The sequence below is a fragment of the Trichoplusia ni genome, chromosome 13 (genome assembly GCF_003590095.1).
Source record: "Trichoplusia ni isolate ovarian cell line Hi5 chromosome 13, tn1, whole genome shotgun sequence".
Classification (NCBI taxonomy): domain Eukaryota; kingdom Metazoa; phylum Arthropoda; class Insecta; order Lepidoptera; family Noctuidae; genus Trichoplusia; species Trichoplusia ni.
The window spans coordinates 9,963,066-9,983,070 of record NC_039490.1 but is presented as its reverse complement, the minus strand read 5'-3'; the positions used below and the strand labels follow the sequence as shown (position 1 = coordinate 9,983,070).

At 34.0% G+C, this 20,005-nt stretch overlaps 1 protein-coding gene across 2 annotated transcripts; it reads left to right on the top strand.

The window, feature by feature from the left end:
- The first annotated feature begins 627 nt into the window (after positions 1-627).
- On the top strand, positions 628-19,930 carry LOC113500153 (pro-neuropeptide Y-like). Of its 2 annotated transcripts, none has more exons than XM_026880851.1 (3): positions 628-719; positions 18,916-19,089; positions 19,773-19,930. In XM_026880851.1, the coding sequence occupies exons 2-3, from the start codon at positions 18,923-18,925 to the stop codon at positions 19,882-19,884; spliced, it is 279 nt and encodes a 92-aa protein (XP_026736652.1). In that variant the 5' UTR covers positions 628-719; positions 18,916-18,922; the 3' UTR covers positions 19,885-19,930. The 2 variants fall into 2 exon arrangements, with proteins under 2 accessions (XP_026736652.1, XP_026736653.1); XM_026880852.1 differs by having other exon boundaries at positions 683-719; positions 18,913-19,089.
- The last annotated feature ends 75 nt before the right edge of the window (positions 19,931-20,005 follow it).

Sequence of the window (20,005 nt, the reverse complement as noted above, 5' to 3'; positions counted from 1 at the left end):
ATCCTTTTTATCTGAACGCAAAGTACTTGCGAGAAGTCACGCTAATTACAAGCCGAGCTCGGTGCGTTTGTGAATCGCGAGTAAGGAGAGCTATGGAGAGGAATATAGATAAAGTTTTGGGATACAAATTTAAAAAGTTTTAGTTCTAAGAATGTATTATTTGGGGTAAAAGTATTAAAAATGGTTTTGGTTTGCTGCGAAATTATTATGACAAATGATTTTGAATGATTATTTATTTTTTTGTGATGAGTGAATGTGTAGATATTGATAGATTAAGTTTGAGTGTTAGAAAAACATTTTATTTTGCTAAAAAAAAAACAACGTACACATTTTTCTCATCAGCGGTTTGAAATTAAGAGTTAGTTTTGAAATTAAGTAATAGTTGGGAAAAGGTTAGCTTGATGATGGTTATGTTTTTGAAATAAATGAAAAAAAAAATGTTTTTTTATACATAATCAAGTATTAACAACATTCTTAAAATCTATTAAAACAACACACATTACAATAAAACAATAAACCTTCACAAGAATAATCCACCTTGCCACCTTCAAAATACCTCCAAAAAATTACAAAAATCTCCCCTGTGACGTCTCCATATCCCCGCCCACACCCGCCCACCTGTTGGGTTTATATGGCAGGCGCGGGCCGCCGCCGGCATTGACTGTGCGACCGTCACGCCGACAGCCGACCTCACCAGCGCTGAACCACACGGGACACAGGTAAGTCAGTGTAAAGTGACTTTTTAAAAGGGCTTAGGGAAATTAAAAAAAACATGCGGGATATTAAAGATTTAACAAAAATAAAAATAGAAGAAATAAAAGTTTATATCAAATAAAATTAAATCAATAAAACAATACTCGAATTATTAGTATTATAATATGTTCTAGGTTTAAATTTAAAAAATATTTTTCCATTTATTCATTCTTCGATTTTTGGTTGATCCAAAATCGAAATAACTAGGTTCACGGATAATATACGTTTTTTTTTAATGTTATTTGGTATTCAGATCGAAAACGTCTTTTTTTATTTTAAATTTACATAATTTGTTTTTTTTTCAATTCACTTTTTTATAAACTACCACCAAATCAAAGTGACACGAGCAAATAAAAAATATTTTTTTAGCGGATGCTACATTTATGTAATTTTCTTTTAAATCACTTTCTTTCGATACTTATTTTCAATATTAACAATTACATTTCTGGGTGGCGTTTTTAAAAGCATTTTTATCTGAAAACTCATACTACAGAGCTATATCTAGGTATCTATACTAGGATTCTTTAAAAGAAAAATATTTATTTATCTAAAAATGTTTTTTTCTTATTTTAATGTAATTAAAAATTAAAAACAGGAGCATAAAAAAGCACTGCTTTGACGACAAATAAAAACTTTATAATAATCCTGATAATATTTAGGTATGTTAAAAAGATTATAAGAAAATTAAGACATATAATTAGGACATAATGCATTTTTCTGGTAGAATAGAATAGGAAAGACCATTTTAACGATAATACCTAAACCAGATTATTCTTTTGCTTTAAAATCTGCTTTTGAAAAAAATCTATTCGTGAAAAAATTAAGGCCAAATAAGTAACAAAATTAATTTTATATTTATATATGGTATAATTAAATAAAAACATAGTTTTACGTCAATGGATCAATTGAATGCTTAGATAGTTGTGTCACCGATTTTTTCAAAATCCTAAGAAACCGTAATTATAGATTTGAAAAATCTAAAAACCCACCTTTTTAAATTTTAAAATCGGTGCAGCCGTTTTTATAGTTGTAAATTGCATTGTCATCGGGTTTGAAGCTATCCTGAAAAATTCAGCCGACTAGCTTATCGGGAAGTGCCTCAAAATTGAGTTGCAAAAATTTAATAGGAACGACCAACAAATAAACAAGAAAGTGAGTGTATAAAAACGTGGGAAAAATCTTGAGGAGAGTTCTCTTTATTTAAGGAATCCTGTGCCCAGCTGTCATCACCGTCCTAAATGACAGATAAATTGTCGAATCATAAGAATGTTAAAAAAATTCAAAATACCATAGGTATTTTAGAAATCCTCTATTCATATGGGCAAAATCGCAGGGCACAGCTATACAACTACAAATAAAACATTTTTAATGTCGAGTTATATGAAATACTTACTTTTAACAACGTAATTATTTTAACTATCTTTAAACTTAACTGTTAAATTCATTTAAAACTCTCACTTTTAATTAGACAAAAAAATTTGAGTAGGTGTATTTTATAACCTATAAAAACATAAAATTCAAGTTTTATTTAGTTTTTATAGTCGTAACATGAAATAGGTTCTGCTAATTACAGTTTAACTCTAGCCTGTAACTATCCTATTGCAGACCTCTCATACAGAAAACGAGCATTGATCACCACGGTAGTGAGTCCCACGTTGGGCGCCAATACCAAAGTTAATAACGCCAGCTTGTAACTGTCCCACTGCAATTCTCTCCTAAAGAGAAGGGGATTCGACACGCTTAGATGCTGGTTCAAAAAAATCAACCTATTTTCCATCTATAATTTGAGCCAGAGGAGTATATTCCAGTCGGTATATTTTGAAATGGTCACCAATCCACACACAGACCGAGCCAAGTTGAGCCTAGCTTCTAATAAATCAAAACAAAAAAATAATTTCATCATCTAAGCCTTTTCCCAACAATGTTGGGGTTGGCTACCTACTAGTCTAACCAATTGCAGCTAAGTACCAGTGTTTTACAAGGAGCGACTGCCTATCTGACCTCCTCAACCCAGTTACCTGGGCAACACGATACCGCTTAGTTTGACTGGTTGCCAGACTTTCTAGCTTTTGACTACCTGTAACGACTTCCAAAGATGTATAAATAACAGCCGGGACCCACAATTTAACATGCCTTGTCTAGCAGAGCTCGTTACGACATACATGGTCACCCATCCACGGACCAACCGTATCAAGTGCAGCTAAACCTTTAGTTAGCTTATTCCTAGTAATCGATCAACTAGTGCAGTTATAGTTTAGTCACGAGCTTGTCCAAGCACGGGCTCCAAAACAACGTCAACACCTCAATTTACGTAACAAAAAAAAACACTAAACGATTAATTATTCGATTTTTTTATTTTTATCCCTAAGTCTTGCATTTCAGTCTTGCAAAAAGCCCTCAGCATTTAATTACAAAGAACGATGCTTTTACCTTAAGAGAAACGTTATTTTTTATTATTTACTAATTAGAAGAAAGCTGAAACATGTTAATGAATTAATTAATGGCTGGATGCTTCAGTGAGTGACGTTCCGGTCATCTGTCAAATGGCTTTGATTCTTAATATCGGAATACTAGGTATTACCCGCGGGCCCGCTCGCTACAAATCAGAAATGATGCCACGGGAACACAAAATCGGGATTAAAGCTATCCTATGTGTTACCAATGGTTATAAACTACCTGTGTATTAAATTTCGTCTAAATCCGTGCAGCGGTTTTTGTGTGAAAGAGGAACAAACATCCATACATACAAACTTTCGCATTTATAATAATAATCTATATCTATACTTCTATACTAATATATAAAGCTGAAGAGTTTGTTTGTTTGAACGCGCTAATCTCAGGAACTACTGGTTCTATTTGAAAAAATATTTTTTTGTTGAATAGACCATTTGTCACGGAAGGCTATAGGCTATATAACATCACGCTGCGACTAATAGGAGCGAAGATACCATGGAAAATGTAGAAAAAACGGGGAAAATTCAAATCACGTAGACGAAGTCGCGGGCCACAGCTAGTAGTAGGATATACTTGAAGTATTATATTTTGTTCTAATTCCAAGCTCTTTGATTTCTAAATATTGGAACGTAAAACACCCGCATAATGAAGAAGTGAAGGGGCTTTTGACTCATTGGTAATTATAGGCCGGGATTTTTCATACTAAATTAGGTTTTGCATAACCCCAAAAACTTATCAACAATTTTGTCCAAGAATTTAGACTTTAAACCCAAGAATTATCTGAACAGGAAGACCTGAGTCTACTGAAAGGTATTCTAAATGTTAATTCGAGACACAGACTATCTTTATAAACGCCAAACTTTATCTGAACTCGTTAACTTTCGCGTGAAGTGGCTAAAAATACACAACCACAAATTTTGGCGGCCTTCTTACCCGACTGCAAATAAGGGTTATGTTTTTCGCATGTATTTGTATATAATGGAATATTCTTTATCACACATACTAGCTGTTGCCCGCGACTTCGTACGCGTGGTTAGAAGATACGAGTTAGGAATTTTTGAACGTAAGCCCTTAGAAAGATTAATATTTTTCCCCGTTTTTTCTACATTTTCCATTGTATCTTCGCTCCTATTAGTTGATGCGTGATGTTATATAGCCTAAAACCTTCCTATATATTTTTTATATATTTTCTTCTTTTATATTTTTTCAATTTGATCCAGTACCTAGTTCCTGAGATTAGCGTGTACAAACAAACAAATTCTTCAGCTTTATATATTAGTATAGATTATAGACCTACCGAATACGTAAACAAATTTTCATGAAAATTCGTCGAGCCGTTTCGGAGCAGCTCAATTACGTACCCCATGACATGATACGAAAATTTTTAAATATATCCAATAATAATAATATGTCAACATAAATCTTCTAATATTCGAAAATCGATGAATCTTGTATATTGTTTTAATAATAAATCTGATAAAAGCTGCCTACGTTTTGACATCAATCTTAATAATCTAAAATGACTAAAATAGATAACTTATTGACACTTAAAACTTTGATTTTGTTGTCAATATTTACTTTCAATTTCGAGACACAATATCTTTAGTATACTTTAGGGTGTATAGATAATCAGAGATATTTTGTTGAAGGAAATATCATAATAGGGGTCTTTCCCTATCGGACCACGAAACGGCGTTTTTTGAATTGGCGGTTTCACACCAAGACCAAACCGTGGTTGGGGCCACAGGAACATCAGGATTCCAAAATGAGATCGCTGCGATTCACCCCAAGCTAATCTACACGGTGATTTTTTAGTCGTCTTACAAAAGCAGCCCAGTTCATGTATCCGACGTAAAATACCCCTAGGCGCGATTTTTTTTTATCATCAACTAAGATAATAAGTAGTATAAGTACGAAGAAAAATTAAACAAGAGAAATCTGAAATATACTCTTAAAAATGATAAAACGCCGCCGACCGCGCCCCTCACCATTGTTAGCTGTGTTTCTAAAAAACTACGAATTGCATCATAATATTGAATAAAAATTGCATTTTAAATTTATTCAAATCTCATAAATACCTATTTTTTATCATGAACGTGTTCTACTCATTGGATACATGAACTGGGATGCTTCTGTAAGACGACTAAAAAATCACAGTGTATATGAACAATATTAACAAAACTAGTGTCAGTCTGTCGGTCAGTCTTCGACAACGGTCGGTTCGTAAGGTTGATACGAAGGAGGTTCATATATGTCAAACCTCCACGACTTTCTCTCTTTCAAAAAGAATTACAAACGCAAAACGAACACAATCTTAACACTTTAATTTATGACCGGAATATTTTAGCGACTAAGTATTAAAAATGATTTATATCTTTAATATTTTTTAATTATTCAAACGTTAAAACTAACGCATCGCAATCAAAAGAACATAAATTATATTTAATGGAATTTTTAATTAAGTATTCTGGAAATGGCTTTTTTAATGCTGAATTGTAAATGGTTTTGTACGATGGCTTTAACAAGGAGAAAATAAAAATCAATAGTTTATTTTTCAAGTTAACCTTTTCAATAGGTATTTGAATGGACCTACCTACCTAAATCTAGATGCGCGGTTCCAAAATGTCATTCCTATGGAGAAGAACTGGCAAGAAACTCCTGCCTTTTGTGAAAATGATAGAACTTTTTTATCATATATTATTATTTATGTACACAGCAACGACGTTAGAGTAATATCCAATACTAGCTGTAGCACGCAACTTCGTCCGCGTGGTTAGAAGATATAACTTAGGAATTTTTGAACGGAAGCCCTCGAAGATTAATATTTTTCCCCGTTTTTGCCACATTTTCCATTGTATCTTCGCTCCTATTCGTTGCAGCGTGATGTTATATAGCCTAAAACCTTCCTCGATGAAGGTCTATTGAACACAAAAAGATTTTTTTTCAATTTGAACCAGTAGCTCCTGAGATTAGCGTGTTCAAACAAACAAACAAACTCTTCACCTTTATATATTAGTATAAAGTATAGATGTATCAAAATGTATGTAAGTTTAATTCATCAGATTTTTTGCATACCTTAACTAATATAATGTAGGCGAATCATTTATTGTCATTTCCCTTATTTTCGGGTTAAAATCAATGTGCATAGTAATGCACTACGGCGTAGTAAATAGGCCCTAAAATAGACCACATCAGTAGAAGAAAATAGATTTTTATATATAAAACTCACAATATGATATTAAATCCTTGTATCGCGGGCTCTCCACAAATATTCAAGCCACATGCACAAAGACCCCAGACTCAATCATTTGTGGGTCTCATAACGCTTGTCCTACGCTAGGATCGAACTCACGACACGTTGCACAAAGTGGGTTTGGCGTGGTGACATATACGGTGAAGCGTCTTGCTTGCTACGACGTAGCAAATATGTCGTAGGCGTTGTCAAAGATTACGCCGCGCTACGATTTTTTTGTATGAGCTTAAAATATCATTTCTAATATATGTGTTTATACAGTTATTCAAGTAATTAATAATATATGACTAGCTCCTTATTATAATATATGGCTAAGTCTTTACCTAGCTATGTCAATCTACATATAGATTTTTATATTATTGTTGACACTTTCCTTAATTGTGACTTATTTAATAATTTATAAGACATTTGAAATCCGCGATTAATGGAAGTATTTTAAAATGTCAACTGAAATAAGTGGTCAATTATTTTATAAAATCCTTCTATTTTGAACAGGAATCAAGATTACACAAAATAAATACCGATAGAAGGACCATTTAGGGCAATGTAGGGCAATGTAGGGTAAAGTCCCCTGTTTTCGTCTGTTAATTTGCCTATAGTGCCATTTTTGGGGTTCTTTACTCAAATGGTAAAAACTGAATCCTTTTCTTGAGTGTCCGCTGTCCGTATTTCTACTTGTCTATCACCTGCCTGCAGACCATCTCATGAACCGTGATTAACAACAAATTCCAAAAAAATCTTGGTCATTAATTTGTTAGTAGAGACAAATCAATTTGATTGATTACTATCATTAGCTAATTAGTTTCGCAAGAGCAGTTATTTTTAATAGAACTAGCGCATAGCTTGAGCGCAGGATTTTTCTTCAACAGAATTATCGAGTCTTTTCCAGTGTTAAACCACTTTCTTTTCCAAACTTATTTTCTAGTCGGTTTCTAGTTTCGGAATAATTTTCATCAGTTAAAGTATGTATGTTTAAGCTTTCTAACCTATACAAACCCCTTGTCTAGATTTTGTATCTCATTTTGAAACTAGTCAAAATTGTACTACATTTTTTTTTTTAAGAAAATCGTAACCTATAAGTTTTATATATAGTTATAATCGTGGTAAAACATGAACCATTCTCACTTAATTATTTTAATTACCATATGACACCCAAAAACAGTAAAGTTTATTGGTAAAAGAATTTCCGAAAATTCATCTAATCCTAATTTTACCCCCAACAACGTCAAAACCCCCAAACTACCTCTAAATAATATTTATAAAGACGACAACAGTTCGGGTCACCCTATAAAGTTGTGTATGTCAAGTGAAGGCATTGTGAGGAGAATATTTTTAGATTGATTAGCGTAAGTATAAGAGATTGTATTATTTGATAGACGAAGGACTCTTTATTGGGGAGTGCTTGGAGCTATATTTGTGGACAATCGTATGAATATAAACGTATTCAGTTCATGTTTGCTGTGGGAGTATAGGATGGGATTGTGACGTCATGTTTTAAAAGTCGAAAAGAGTAAATATTTGCCTCGTAAGTGGAGATAGAGAGAGAGTCGTAGTGGCCTTGTGGTTACATGCTTGCTACAAGGTGCAGGTTTGATGCAATGCAGGCAAAGTAACGATGTGATTTTTTTTTAAAGTCATATGTACTTTTTTAATTATTATAAGACACCATTGGCTAAAGGGTGAAGGAAAACATCGTGAGGAAACCTGGATTACAAATATTGGAATCTGTAATCGCCCGCAGTGAGCTAGCGTGGTGATCAATGCTCAAACCTTCCCTATACGGGAAGAGATCTGGAAGTGAAGTGTTTATAGGCTGGTATTATTAAATTGAACATATTACGTTTTACATAATTAGCTAAGCAGAGTTTTAAAACACCATTACTTTAGAAAACATTTGGAGATGAAATATACATTGCCATGAATTACCAAAAATAGACCAAACTCAGTACTCAGTTACTCCAACCGTTACCTCAGACCAATCACTCAAATATTGAACTGACAAGTGACCATGACATACTTGTAGAAAACAAAAACAATTTCATACATTTCAAGTTTTTCCATTCAGTTTTTTTTTCTAATTACCAGTAACATTATCAAAGGTCTCTCGCGTACACAAGAGGAATTATCTAATCTATTAAAAGAATAACATCAAAAGGCAGAGCTCCGAAAACGAAACAAAACACCAAGGTGTTCTAAAAATACATTTAAACAATACTTAAATTAACAAATCCGACCTCTTACGATTTAAAATGTAACCAAATTCGTTTAAATTCGTTAATTAAACGCAATTACACACGAATTAACATTCTACTTGTGTAATGAAATGTATCGTTAAACATTTATGGCTTTCTTAAGATGAGTGTTAAGGGTGGTTCACATTGTTTTAGAGTTTAGTAGAGTGGTTTAGTACAAGTAGACGGGCAAGTTTATTAGTGAATGTATCTACGTTTTAACTTAGTTAAGTAGATTTTAGTGAAAACAAAAATTAAAAAACGATGATAGTGCCGGCAGAAGTGAAAACTTGAATGTTAACTTTGCTAATTTTTGATATTATTTAATGGTTTGGGAATTATTTTACACTAATTAATTATAATTATTAGTACATTCAAATCAAATCAAAAGCAAATCAAATCATTTATTTCGCTTTAAATATGGGTACAGACAGATGTTAGTATTTGAGTCAAATTTAGTTCCACACATGCCTTACGCAGCATGCGAAAGTATGAACATCAGATATGGTGTTATTTAAATATTGATAAAAAAATAGATAAGTTAAGTAAATTATAATATAATGAGGTAATTCAGTCTAAGTGTAATAATATACTTAGGTGTAATATCACGCAATTAATAATCATAAATGCTCTAGGTATAAAATCTGTAAAAAATATTAAGTACTATCATTTAAATGGTAGAATACTATATTTACCTATTTATTACGCTATCGTAAAAAACATGACAATTTATAATACATAAAAAAAGTTTTTTTTTCGTCTTACAAATTTTCGATTTGTCACTCTTTGCTTATTTAAAAAAGTCTAGCACTGCTAAAGAAGTTTTCACTTCAAATCCCATTTTGATTTTATTCGTAAGATTAACAGTTTTCTCATCCTACCTATTTTGATTCTACTTAGTTCGAAGAATAATAGGTATTTTCGTTTCTTATTTCGGCTACAGCTGATTATGTTACGACACACCAGTCAGCTGAGCATGACATATTATTGTGCTTAAGCGTGTTCGCCTACATGCTTACTCTTTTAGCACGATGGAACGGCAATCTGAAACGGAAACAAAAAGATTAAAGTGTAAATTTGAGTTACTTAGCATCTAGCAAAGGTGCATGTGACTTGAATGTTTCTAAAGCCCCCCGCGATACAAGGTTTGCGTGAGTCGTTTATTTAGAAACTATTATTTCTAAATGGGGGCATAATAATGTTGTTTAAATTATATTTTATTATTATTTTATTTTATTTTATTTATATTGTTGTTTAAATATGTTGCTTTGCTTTTTTTACCTATTTGTATATCTTGGTGGTGAAGATTGAAGCGCTGGTTACACTAAATACCTTTTAAACCCGTTTAACGCAAAACGTTTTAGATTGATGATGATGATTGATGTGACTTGAAACAAGAAAGCCTTTAGGTATTTTAAAACGCACACTGCTGTCAGAATTCGATGAACACCGAGCTCGGGATCGAACTCAAGAACTTTCGCTTAGCAGTCTTGTAGTCCTACCACTAGACACAGCTTTAAAGTATGAAGGATTGCAACGCATTGCCATACACCGACACAAAAACGCGGATGACGTAGCGCGGCGGTTCAGGTTTAGTCAGTAAGAATCTGACACTAGCCATTTCCTCCCCCGAGGGAGTGGGTGTCCATGAAAATTCCCCTGCCTTAACAAATAAAAAAATAAATGCGGACAACATCACATACATTGTTCTGAACCCAAAGTAAGTTGCTTAAGCACTTGTGTTATGGAATTCAGATACAACGAAGGTACCACAAACACCCAGACCCGAGACAATGTAGAAATGTGAATTTTTACATTGACCCGACCGGGGATCGAACCCGGGACCTCAGAGCTAGCGACACCTTGAAACCGGTGCGTACGCCACTCGACCACGGAGGTCGACATAAAAAGGCACAGCTTTAAAAGGAACCCGTACTAGAGCAAGTAGCGTATACGCATTCCTACTAATGCACTCGACTAAACACTTGAAACAGTGTAAACGGGGCTTAACATACTCGTTTTTGGTTTGCGAAGACGAATTTCTATTTGTATTACCGACATTTATTTTCAGACAGATTTAATCCCTTCATTGTTTTTGTGCCTTGCTCTTAATTATAAACGTTGTAAAAACATGACTTAACAAGTTATAAATAGGTAATTAGATACATGTTTTGTGTTCTTATTTAATTACTAGCTGTTGCCCGCGACTTCGTCCCCGTGGTTAGAAGATATAAGTTATGATTTATAATTGCCCTGTTTTTTTTTTCACATTTTCCATTGCATCTTCGCTCATCGCTCATCATTGCATTAGTCGCAGCGTGATGGTTTATAGCCTAAAGCCTTCCTCGATGAATGGACTATTCAACACAAAAATATTTTTTCAATTTGGAGTAGTTCCTGAGATTAGTGCGTTTAAACAAACAAACTCTCTAGCTTTATATATTAGTATAGATATAGATTTGTGACAAAAAGTGAAGATAAACATCGTCAGGTAACTTGGATTATAAATATTGGAATCTGAAATCGTACGCAATGAGCTAGCGTGATAATCAATGTTTATACATTTTCTGTACGGCAAGAGGCCTGTGCCTAGAAGTGGGAAACGTATAGATTGGTATTATTGATTAATCAAGTATAGATGTAATGTTTGGAATATGAAATCCACCATTCTGTTAATGGAAATTTGTTTTAAGACTGTATCTCAGAAAGTACTGGTCTAATTTAAAAATGATTCACTTGCTAGATAACTCATTTCTTGGGGAAAGCTATAAGAAAACTATAGGAAAGATATATACCATCACGCTAGGATCAATTGGAAGCTGTTGAGGGGAACTGGAAAAAAAGTCTTGACTAATCCATAACGACGGGGGCGAAGTTTTATACTACAGTTACTGATAAAAATATTCAAATCTTACGAGACAGGATATTAATAACACAATGATTATTAAAGCCTTGATTAAACATCACTACAGTGACTTTGAGCTTTCTAACAACCCCTACGGGAAATACAGGGATCTCATCCATAAAATACAATATGATACAATTAACAGAGAGTATAAAATACGAATAAGATCTTTTGATTAAATATAAGGAATTTTACTCAAGAGATATTGTTAAAGATTGAAAGAAGTATCCCTGTCATTCTTAATTAGATGTGATTTCCTCAGGAGTGTCATTCAAATGTTAGATTTAATAAAGGTTAAGTTACTTTGAATGTCCATTTGTTATTGTATACTATGTATTTAATTTTTTATAATAGGAAATGAAAATATATCTTAATATGTATATAAATATATACGAAGTGACGGCAGGTGGACTAAGGCGGTGACATTCTGTCACCGCCTTAGTCCACCTGCCGTCAAGGTGGCCAAGGTGGCCAAGGTGGCCAAGACAAGGCAAAAGAAGCGTCGGTCGTCCGAGAGCAAGATGGGTCGATGACATAATAAAGGTCTCGGGACGAGTCTGGATGAGGCTAGCACAGGACCGTAGAAAATGGCACGAGAAAGAGGAGGCCTATGCCCAGCAGTGGGAGGATAAAGGCTGTGGATGATGATGTATATTTTATAAATTACCTGTCACACTAGCCCGATTTCAATCAATTCTGATAAGATAGGATAGCTTACATCTTAATTCATTCTATTTAACATACCCTTAGCTAGCTAGTGATATAGTATAACACCAGCCCACTGTTGGGCACAAGCCACTTCCCGTATAGGGAAGGTTTGAGCATTGATCACCACGCTAGCTCACTGCGGCCGATTTGAGTTGTCAATATTTGTAATCCAGGTTTCCTCACGATGTTTTCCTTCACCGTTTGAAAGACAAATTACAGTAATTCTTTTTCAATTTACTTTACATTGGAATGGTGACATTGGTATTTTGCCCGCGTTGGGATCGGACTTGCTCCTCTTGTATACAAATCCATTCACAGAATCGCAATCTCAGCACGATTACCTAGTAGATATAGACAAACAGTTACAAGGGTCAAAAGAGATGAGATTTTTTTATTGATAATCTTATTTTTGAGATGTTTTTGGGGTTGATATTTTCCTTCATCGTTTGTCAGCGACGCGACAATTTGTATCATTTTATTTTCTCCGCAGTCTTGTTAACATTTCTAACGGTAAGAATGTTGTAATTTTGAATGTGGTGTTAAGCTCCCTGAATACTACTGCTATAAATTCAAAATCAAACTTATTATAAGCTTGAGATTTTCAGGGGTGCACTAAGCCACGTCTGTTAAAACTCTGACACCAGGTTGTACATCAACCATACGATAAGAAAAAGCTGTTCAGATTCTGTCAACAATGGTGGTAGCTATACAACATGAACTTCTAAGTGTTAAACTTAGCTTGCATTTAATACCAGCCGTATTTCTAGAACTCCTAGATATGAAATATTCATTTCAAAGTCTCGACCCTGTGACTGTAATTAACTCTTATTTTCAAACTAAAACTTGAGAATCGTTTGTCAAAGTTGGCGGGAATTCTTACCACGCGCCGCCATCTTGCACGTTCCGTTTCTAGTTACGGTGTTGCCAAGCGTGAAAATAATATCCGTCGGTATGAATACGGCCTTTGAGGCTGGCAACACTAGGCTGTTCATTATTCAAATATTTACGTTCGTGCGGAAATTTTTGAAGAAATGTTTTAGGGATCGTGTTTAGTTGTTAGCTTGGAGTAATGCGTAGGTATGATATGCAAATAGGATTTAATCTTTGATTGCTGGGCTGTTAAGAGCGTAAATCGTAATTATTATGTACTTATGCATAAAATTGTTTTCTTAAGACTTTTCTGAAGCTGTGTTGATCGGCTAATTCTTACAGTTTAGCCAATACTAGTACAAAAAAGAAAATAAAATAGTGAGACCTATTTCATAAGGAACGACTGCCTAAGTATCTAAAGATCTAATACAATTAAAAATATTATTCAGAACCGAGGTTATTTGTAATTACGCAATTACAAAAAAATCTAGAAAGCTAAATATCCAAACGAACATCAATGGAATGAAATAAAACAAGATAACTATAAAAACGGAATTGAAAACATAACCTTAAAACCATTGTTTCATTCTCACGAAACCAGCGTAGCCACATTAACAAAGTTCCGTACCACTTAATTCATACAATGGACCAGGAACGTCATACAGAAATATCTTATCGTATGTATAGGTACCACGTTACATTCCAACTTTTGTAAAAAAAAAGGTATAAAAGTCATCTAACAAAACACCGTAACTGAACGTTTAAAAAAACAAACTTTTCATCCGACTATTTTTATTATCGCCCATTGAAGTGAAGTTAAAACAAGGATAGAAAATAGAAAATTGGCGCCAACCCGCACCGTAACATCGTGTGATGAAAATTGTGGGCCGATCTATTGTTCAACGGGGAATCAACTAGCTAGGGTTGGGATTAGATGTCGATGTTTGATTAGATTTTTCATGTTTTGTATTTTTTAGACCTTAAGGGTAAAATTGGAACCCTATTAAGGCTGTTCGTTCGTCTGCCACTAAGCCGTATTCCATCAGTCGTGATATAACTAGATATATGTTTGAAAATTTATTACATTTTTTCTTGTTATTTAACAAATTGTTATTCCTTAGTTGATTTGTGTGGCACCCTCAGATCTCAGATAGCGGCGCCTTATTGCAAAAAAAAACCGAAGAAGAGCCCTTCGGTTTTTTTATCCTTAGGTACGAATCCATAATGATATCCATTATTCTATGATAAACTATGTCGACTGCTTTCCAGTTTGATTTACAATTTTAATCATTCATATAACATTTAATCGATATTTTCTTTTACCAACGTGTCCCAACCCTAAACCACTTGTTGTGTAGGGTTGGTAATTTTCTCGCGACTCCATTGTAAGCCCGCGTAAATATTACCCGGGTATAACGGATAAACACCGCCATTTTATTTTTTATACAAAAAGAACAGTAAATTGGTAGGGAAATGGGTTAAATAAAGTTTAAGGGGAATAAATGTTTGAAGTGGTTTTTAGCTGAGATGAAACTTAAAAAGCATGTTGTACTTTCAGTTTTGACTATAACTTATGAATTAGAGTACATTAGTATAATAACATATAACATAAGTATAATCTTCAAATATATAAAATTCCCGTATCACGATGTTAGTTATGTTAGTTACCGTACTCCTCCGAAACGGCTTAACCGATTTTTATGAAATTTTGTATACATATTGGGTAGGTTTGAGAATAGAACAACATCTATTTTTCAAAACCCTAAGTGATAAAGGTGGCTCACACTAAAAAAAAATATTTTATTTTTTGGACGAAATTGTTTGTTTTTATTTTTTTATAATGTGGCATTAAAAATACTTACAACTAGAAAAAATATATTCGGCAGAACAACGTTTGCTGGGTCAGCTAGTATATATAACATAAGTATAATAGTGATTATCTTAACATAAGTACCTATATATAAATTACGTGTCAAAAACCACCGAACGGATTTAGACAAAATTTGGTTCAAAGATAATTAATAACTTGAATCCGAAATTTATATACTGAATTCACACATGGAATAGTTTTTATTCTAATTTGATATTCCCGTCAGATCATTTTCTATATGTAGCGGGCAGAGCCGTGGGCAACAGCTAGTGAGACATAAAACATTGCAATCTTACCACATTTAGTATTCTAAACTTTACGGTCTGTTAAAATTAAATTGCGTTTAAATATTCGATCATAAGCTAACTAAATTAAGTTCTACTTGCCACCAAGTAAATCTCAAATTAATATTATGGCGGGTGTGAAAGAGATGCCTCTATCGCCGTGTATAGCGTTGTCTCGCTTCGACAACTTTCCTCCAAGATGGCGCTGGCGTCCTACGCGGCAAACCGACCGAGATAATACTTTCTGACTTATAATTACTTTTGAAAAGGCATTTGATGTTAGGCCCCTATAAAATGGCGCTCGTTTTGATAAATAAAGTTTGCTAAATGTTTTTGAATGCAAGTTTATGTTTATTTAGATTTGAGTTAAATTTAACTGCTTGTTGCTTGGTTTGAAGATGTTAATTACGTTTTTAAAAGATTATGCAGGCATGGTGTAAGTGCCTATTTGTTTATGGCATCTTACCAATGACTAACTATATAAAGTGTATTTTTTTTTATGCCAAATGGCAGATAGTTAACGTAAGGGTCTCTGATAGGGGTACTAAGGTAAATGATCCTTGTGTCACGCGGGTTACACAAACATTCATGAATGTCACATCCACAAAGACACCCAGACAAGCATTCGTGGATCACACAAATGTTTATCCTACACGGGGAACGAAACCGTGACACGTCACGTACGGTGTGTTTATGGCGTGGTGAAGTTAACACCTTGGATATCTGAGCAGCCTTTAGATGTGAAGCCCTAAAGAACGAAAACAAGTATTTAATCCTCAACCAACGTCGTTTTAACTAAAACTTAAAATACTCTTTCATGTGTCTTTGTGCATGTGATTTGAATGTTTGTGAAACAAAGAAAAACAAGGATATACTTAGTTCCTTAGCGTAGGCAAAAAACGCTCAAACTATATTTCTTTATAATATTCGTGTAGGTTCTATCAAGTACACATAAACGCGAGATTGTCTCTTTATCTGTACACCCAACTGTGACTTGTAATGGATTATAGTTTGGCAGATAGCTGATCGCTCAGCTGTATCAGAACGGCGGGGAATGTAGTTACGATAGTTTTTATACGCACAAATTTTAGGAAAATGAAATCTGTGGAGCTTTATGTAAAATGCTTTTTAGCATAAGATTATGTTTTTACAATTTTTAAGTTAAAATAAATATGATAGTTTAGAAAATTTGATTAATAGATATTCAAAAATACCGCCTTAAGTCAAGTTTTCAAGCGAACGAAATCGCTGGCATAGTAACGTCAGTAAGTTACAAAACCTTAGCGCTATTTTGTTGTTTCTGTATATTGGCGCCCAACGTGGGAGCTTCTGAAAAATACTTAACTGGTCATAAGAGCAGCATATTTTAATTTTGAACACAAGAAAAACACTTTTACTCATACTTGAAACAAAAACACCCAAAATAAAATAATTTATTATCAGCAAAACTAAAAACCACTAAAATAAAGTACCAATTACACTAAAATATTTACTGAAGCACCCACATAAAGTACCCATTGAAATGATCGTAATTAAATTACCAAAATAGCCGCCATATTGTGACAAGAGGTGTGTGAACAATGGCCAATGTTTGAACTACCCTCGAACGCGCCGATAGTTAAAATTAAATGCACTTTGAAGCTTCGAATATACGAGTTTGGTTGAGTGGTAGCTTTTGGTAGATTGATGGGTATAAATTGGTATAATGTGTATTTATATGATAGGAATGATATAGTTTATATAATATTCTACAACTTTCACGCAACGCCATCTAGTCTCAATCTAAGTAATGCTTGTATATAACATAGTTTTATATTACTTAACACTTTGTTTGGAAACCGGGTTTTACTAATAACTTTCAAACATCACATTGGTACTTTCCTGAGTTAGCGATCCTACCTCAGAAAAGTACCAATGTGACAGTTGCAAACTTGCACTCCGTGCACAAATCAGTATACATAATCATAAAGCCACCACAACATAATAGTATAAAGTACCTCTGAGCATCTTTTTTTAAGTTAAGCAAGTTTTTTTTAATTGTTTTAAAAATATTTTGTGAGGAAATCTGAATTTAAAATATTGGAATCAGATCGGCCGTAGTCATCTAGAGCGGTGATCAATGCTCAAGCCTTCTTTATTTGGAAATAAGCTTTTACCACTGGGACAATTAGGTACGTTTTGGCGGTATTGACAACTCCGGTAATGGCGCCCAACGTGGGGCATCGAAAACTCGTGATAAATACTATCACTACAGGACTGACCTGCATTGTACAGCTACATTCTAGTATTATTTATTTATGAAAATGTCTACGGGATGTCCCCTTCACATTCTCTTACTACAATACCTTAATCGATTTAACACAAACGAAATCCCGTCAAAGCGGCGTGCGACTTTATCAGTTACACTAGAATTATGAGCTTAACCGTTGAAATCAATTATGATGGTCATAAGCTATCGATAACTAATACTAACTTAATATTATCGTTATCGATAAGTGGGTAGATAACAACACTTTGATCTGTTGTGATACGGCAGTAGTGTTATAAGGTTCAATGCACATGGGGTAACAATCAGGCAGATTGAAATGACGACTTTGATTTATCGACTAACCTTATACAAAATCATAAAGGTTTGGATCGCACGCCGTGGAGACTTAAGTCGATAGAAATCTGAAATTTTGATTGCCTCGTGTATGGAGAGCCTTATTCTTTTTTTGTTGTTGAATATATTTGAAACTAGCTGTTGCCCGCGACTTCGTCCGCGTGGTTAGAAGATATAAGTTATAATTTAGGTATCCTTCTATCTATCTATCTGCCTTCTATCTATCTTGTAGGATTCAGTCAGCGTTTGCAATGTACGCGCAAAAAATGTGTTTTATACGACCTCACATTAGAAACCTCAAAAATTGTAGCCTATGTGTTATTCTGATGTATAAGCTATATTGTGGTAAGTTTCATTCAAATCCATTCAGTAGTTTTTACGTGAAAGAGTAACAAACATCCATACATCCATACTTACAAACTTTCGCCTTTATAATAGTAGTAGGATTGAATTTGACTTAAAAGGAGCTTAAAACACGTCATTTTATTATCAGTAAGATCTAAAATAATCTGTGGATTTTTTATGAGAAGCTTTAGATCAAAGATGGCCGTTTCCTAAAATACTTCAAACTTCAAGTTATATGAAGAAGAAATTCATATTACAGTACCGTACTTGCTAAATAATAAACCTTCTTGACATCCAATGCTGCAAAAACTTTACAACACTTTAATTTTCTTCGATAACGACGATTTTTAATTAAATTTATTATTAATTTAAGTATTTTATTAAAACAACTAGAGCACAAATGAATTTAATTCTTCTCACTTGCACAAAGACGTAAAGAGACAAGCATTCGTGGATCACACAAACGCTTTTTCTACGCGGGGATTGAACTCGATAGTCGCTTAAATTATCTACATACCAACAGGCATAACTTCATTTCAGAAATTGAAATACATTAAACTAATAACAATTATAACTCATATTCATGGTTCTCTCACTACAGTTATACCTACCCAACTCATAACCTCACTTTCTCCAACAGAACAAAAATGCGCCTCCTCCTGTCCGCCATGTTGTTGCTGTCCGCCATGTTGTCGTGCGCGACGCAAGCGCAGTACCCGCGCCCGCGCCGCCCCGAGCGCTTCGACACCGCCGAGCAGATCTCCAACTATCTCAAGGAGTTGCAGGAGTATTACTCCGTGCATGGGAGAGGAAGGTGTGACAATATTATTAGCTTTTTATTAGCTTAGGCTAGGATATCAGAGATGAAGAAAGGGTGGACCGAATTTGATGCGGTTGCTTCGTAAAAATAGTTTTTTGACGGTGGTTCTTGGAAATAAAATATATTATAATAAATTCTAAGTTTTGCCAAAAAAAAGCTAAAACCTTAACCGGCTTCTGTATCTGAAGTCAAGAACTGATTTATTTTGTTTCTAAGAATTCACTTAATCACATTGTTAAAAAAAAAATTTGGGAAGTTATGTTTTTAAATACTATGTTTTGTAAGGAAACATACATTAAAAATGAATACAACATCGGCCCCATGTTGGGCGCCGTCTTAAAACATTTCCACCTGTTAACTTATAATAAGACTACATAGTTAAATATTTATCGAAATCATTAAAAAGCAAAACATTAATTAATATTCAATAGATAACCGTTGTTGATATCATGATGGCCAAGTTATATGAAAACTGTGATCAGCGCCATCTATGAATTGTTACGTAAACTTATTCAGCATTCGAAGCATGAAGGAACTTGCGGATGTTTATAGGGATGTCTCTGTTTTTCTTTAACCCCAGAACCCGCACCGGTGTCTTTTTAGTCCCACGTACAGAGCATTAATAAAACATGAATCTGTTTATACACGTTTATAACAATAATTACCATTTTTCACAGATACGGCAAGCGACAAATGCACATAGCTGATGCGTCAGTAATCTTCCGAGAGAGCCCATTCTTCGAGCATACCTTCAACGACGAACCGGCTTTTAAACCCCTCGGCTATTAGTAAATTAATTAATTAATAATGTATAATTAACAACAATAATCCAAAACCAAATGAAAAACCGTTGTCATTAAATTTAATCAAACTCTCCTTTTAATTGTACCATTTTTTTGTAACACTGCAA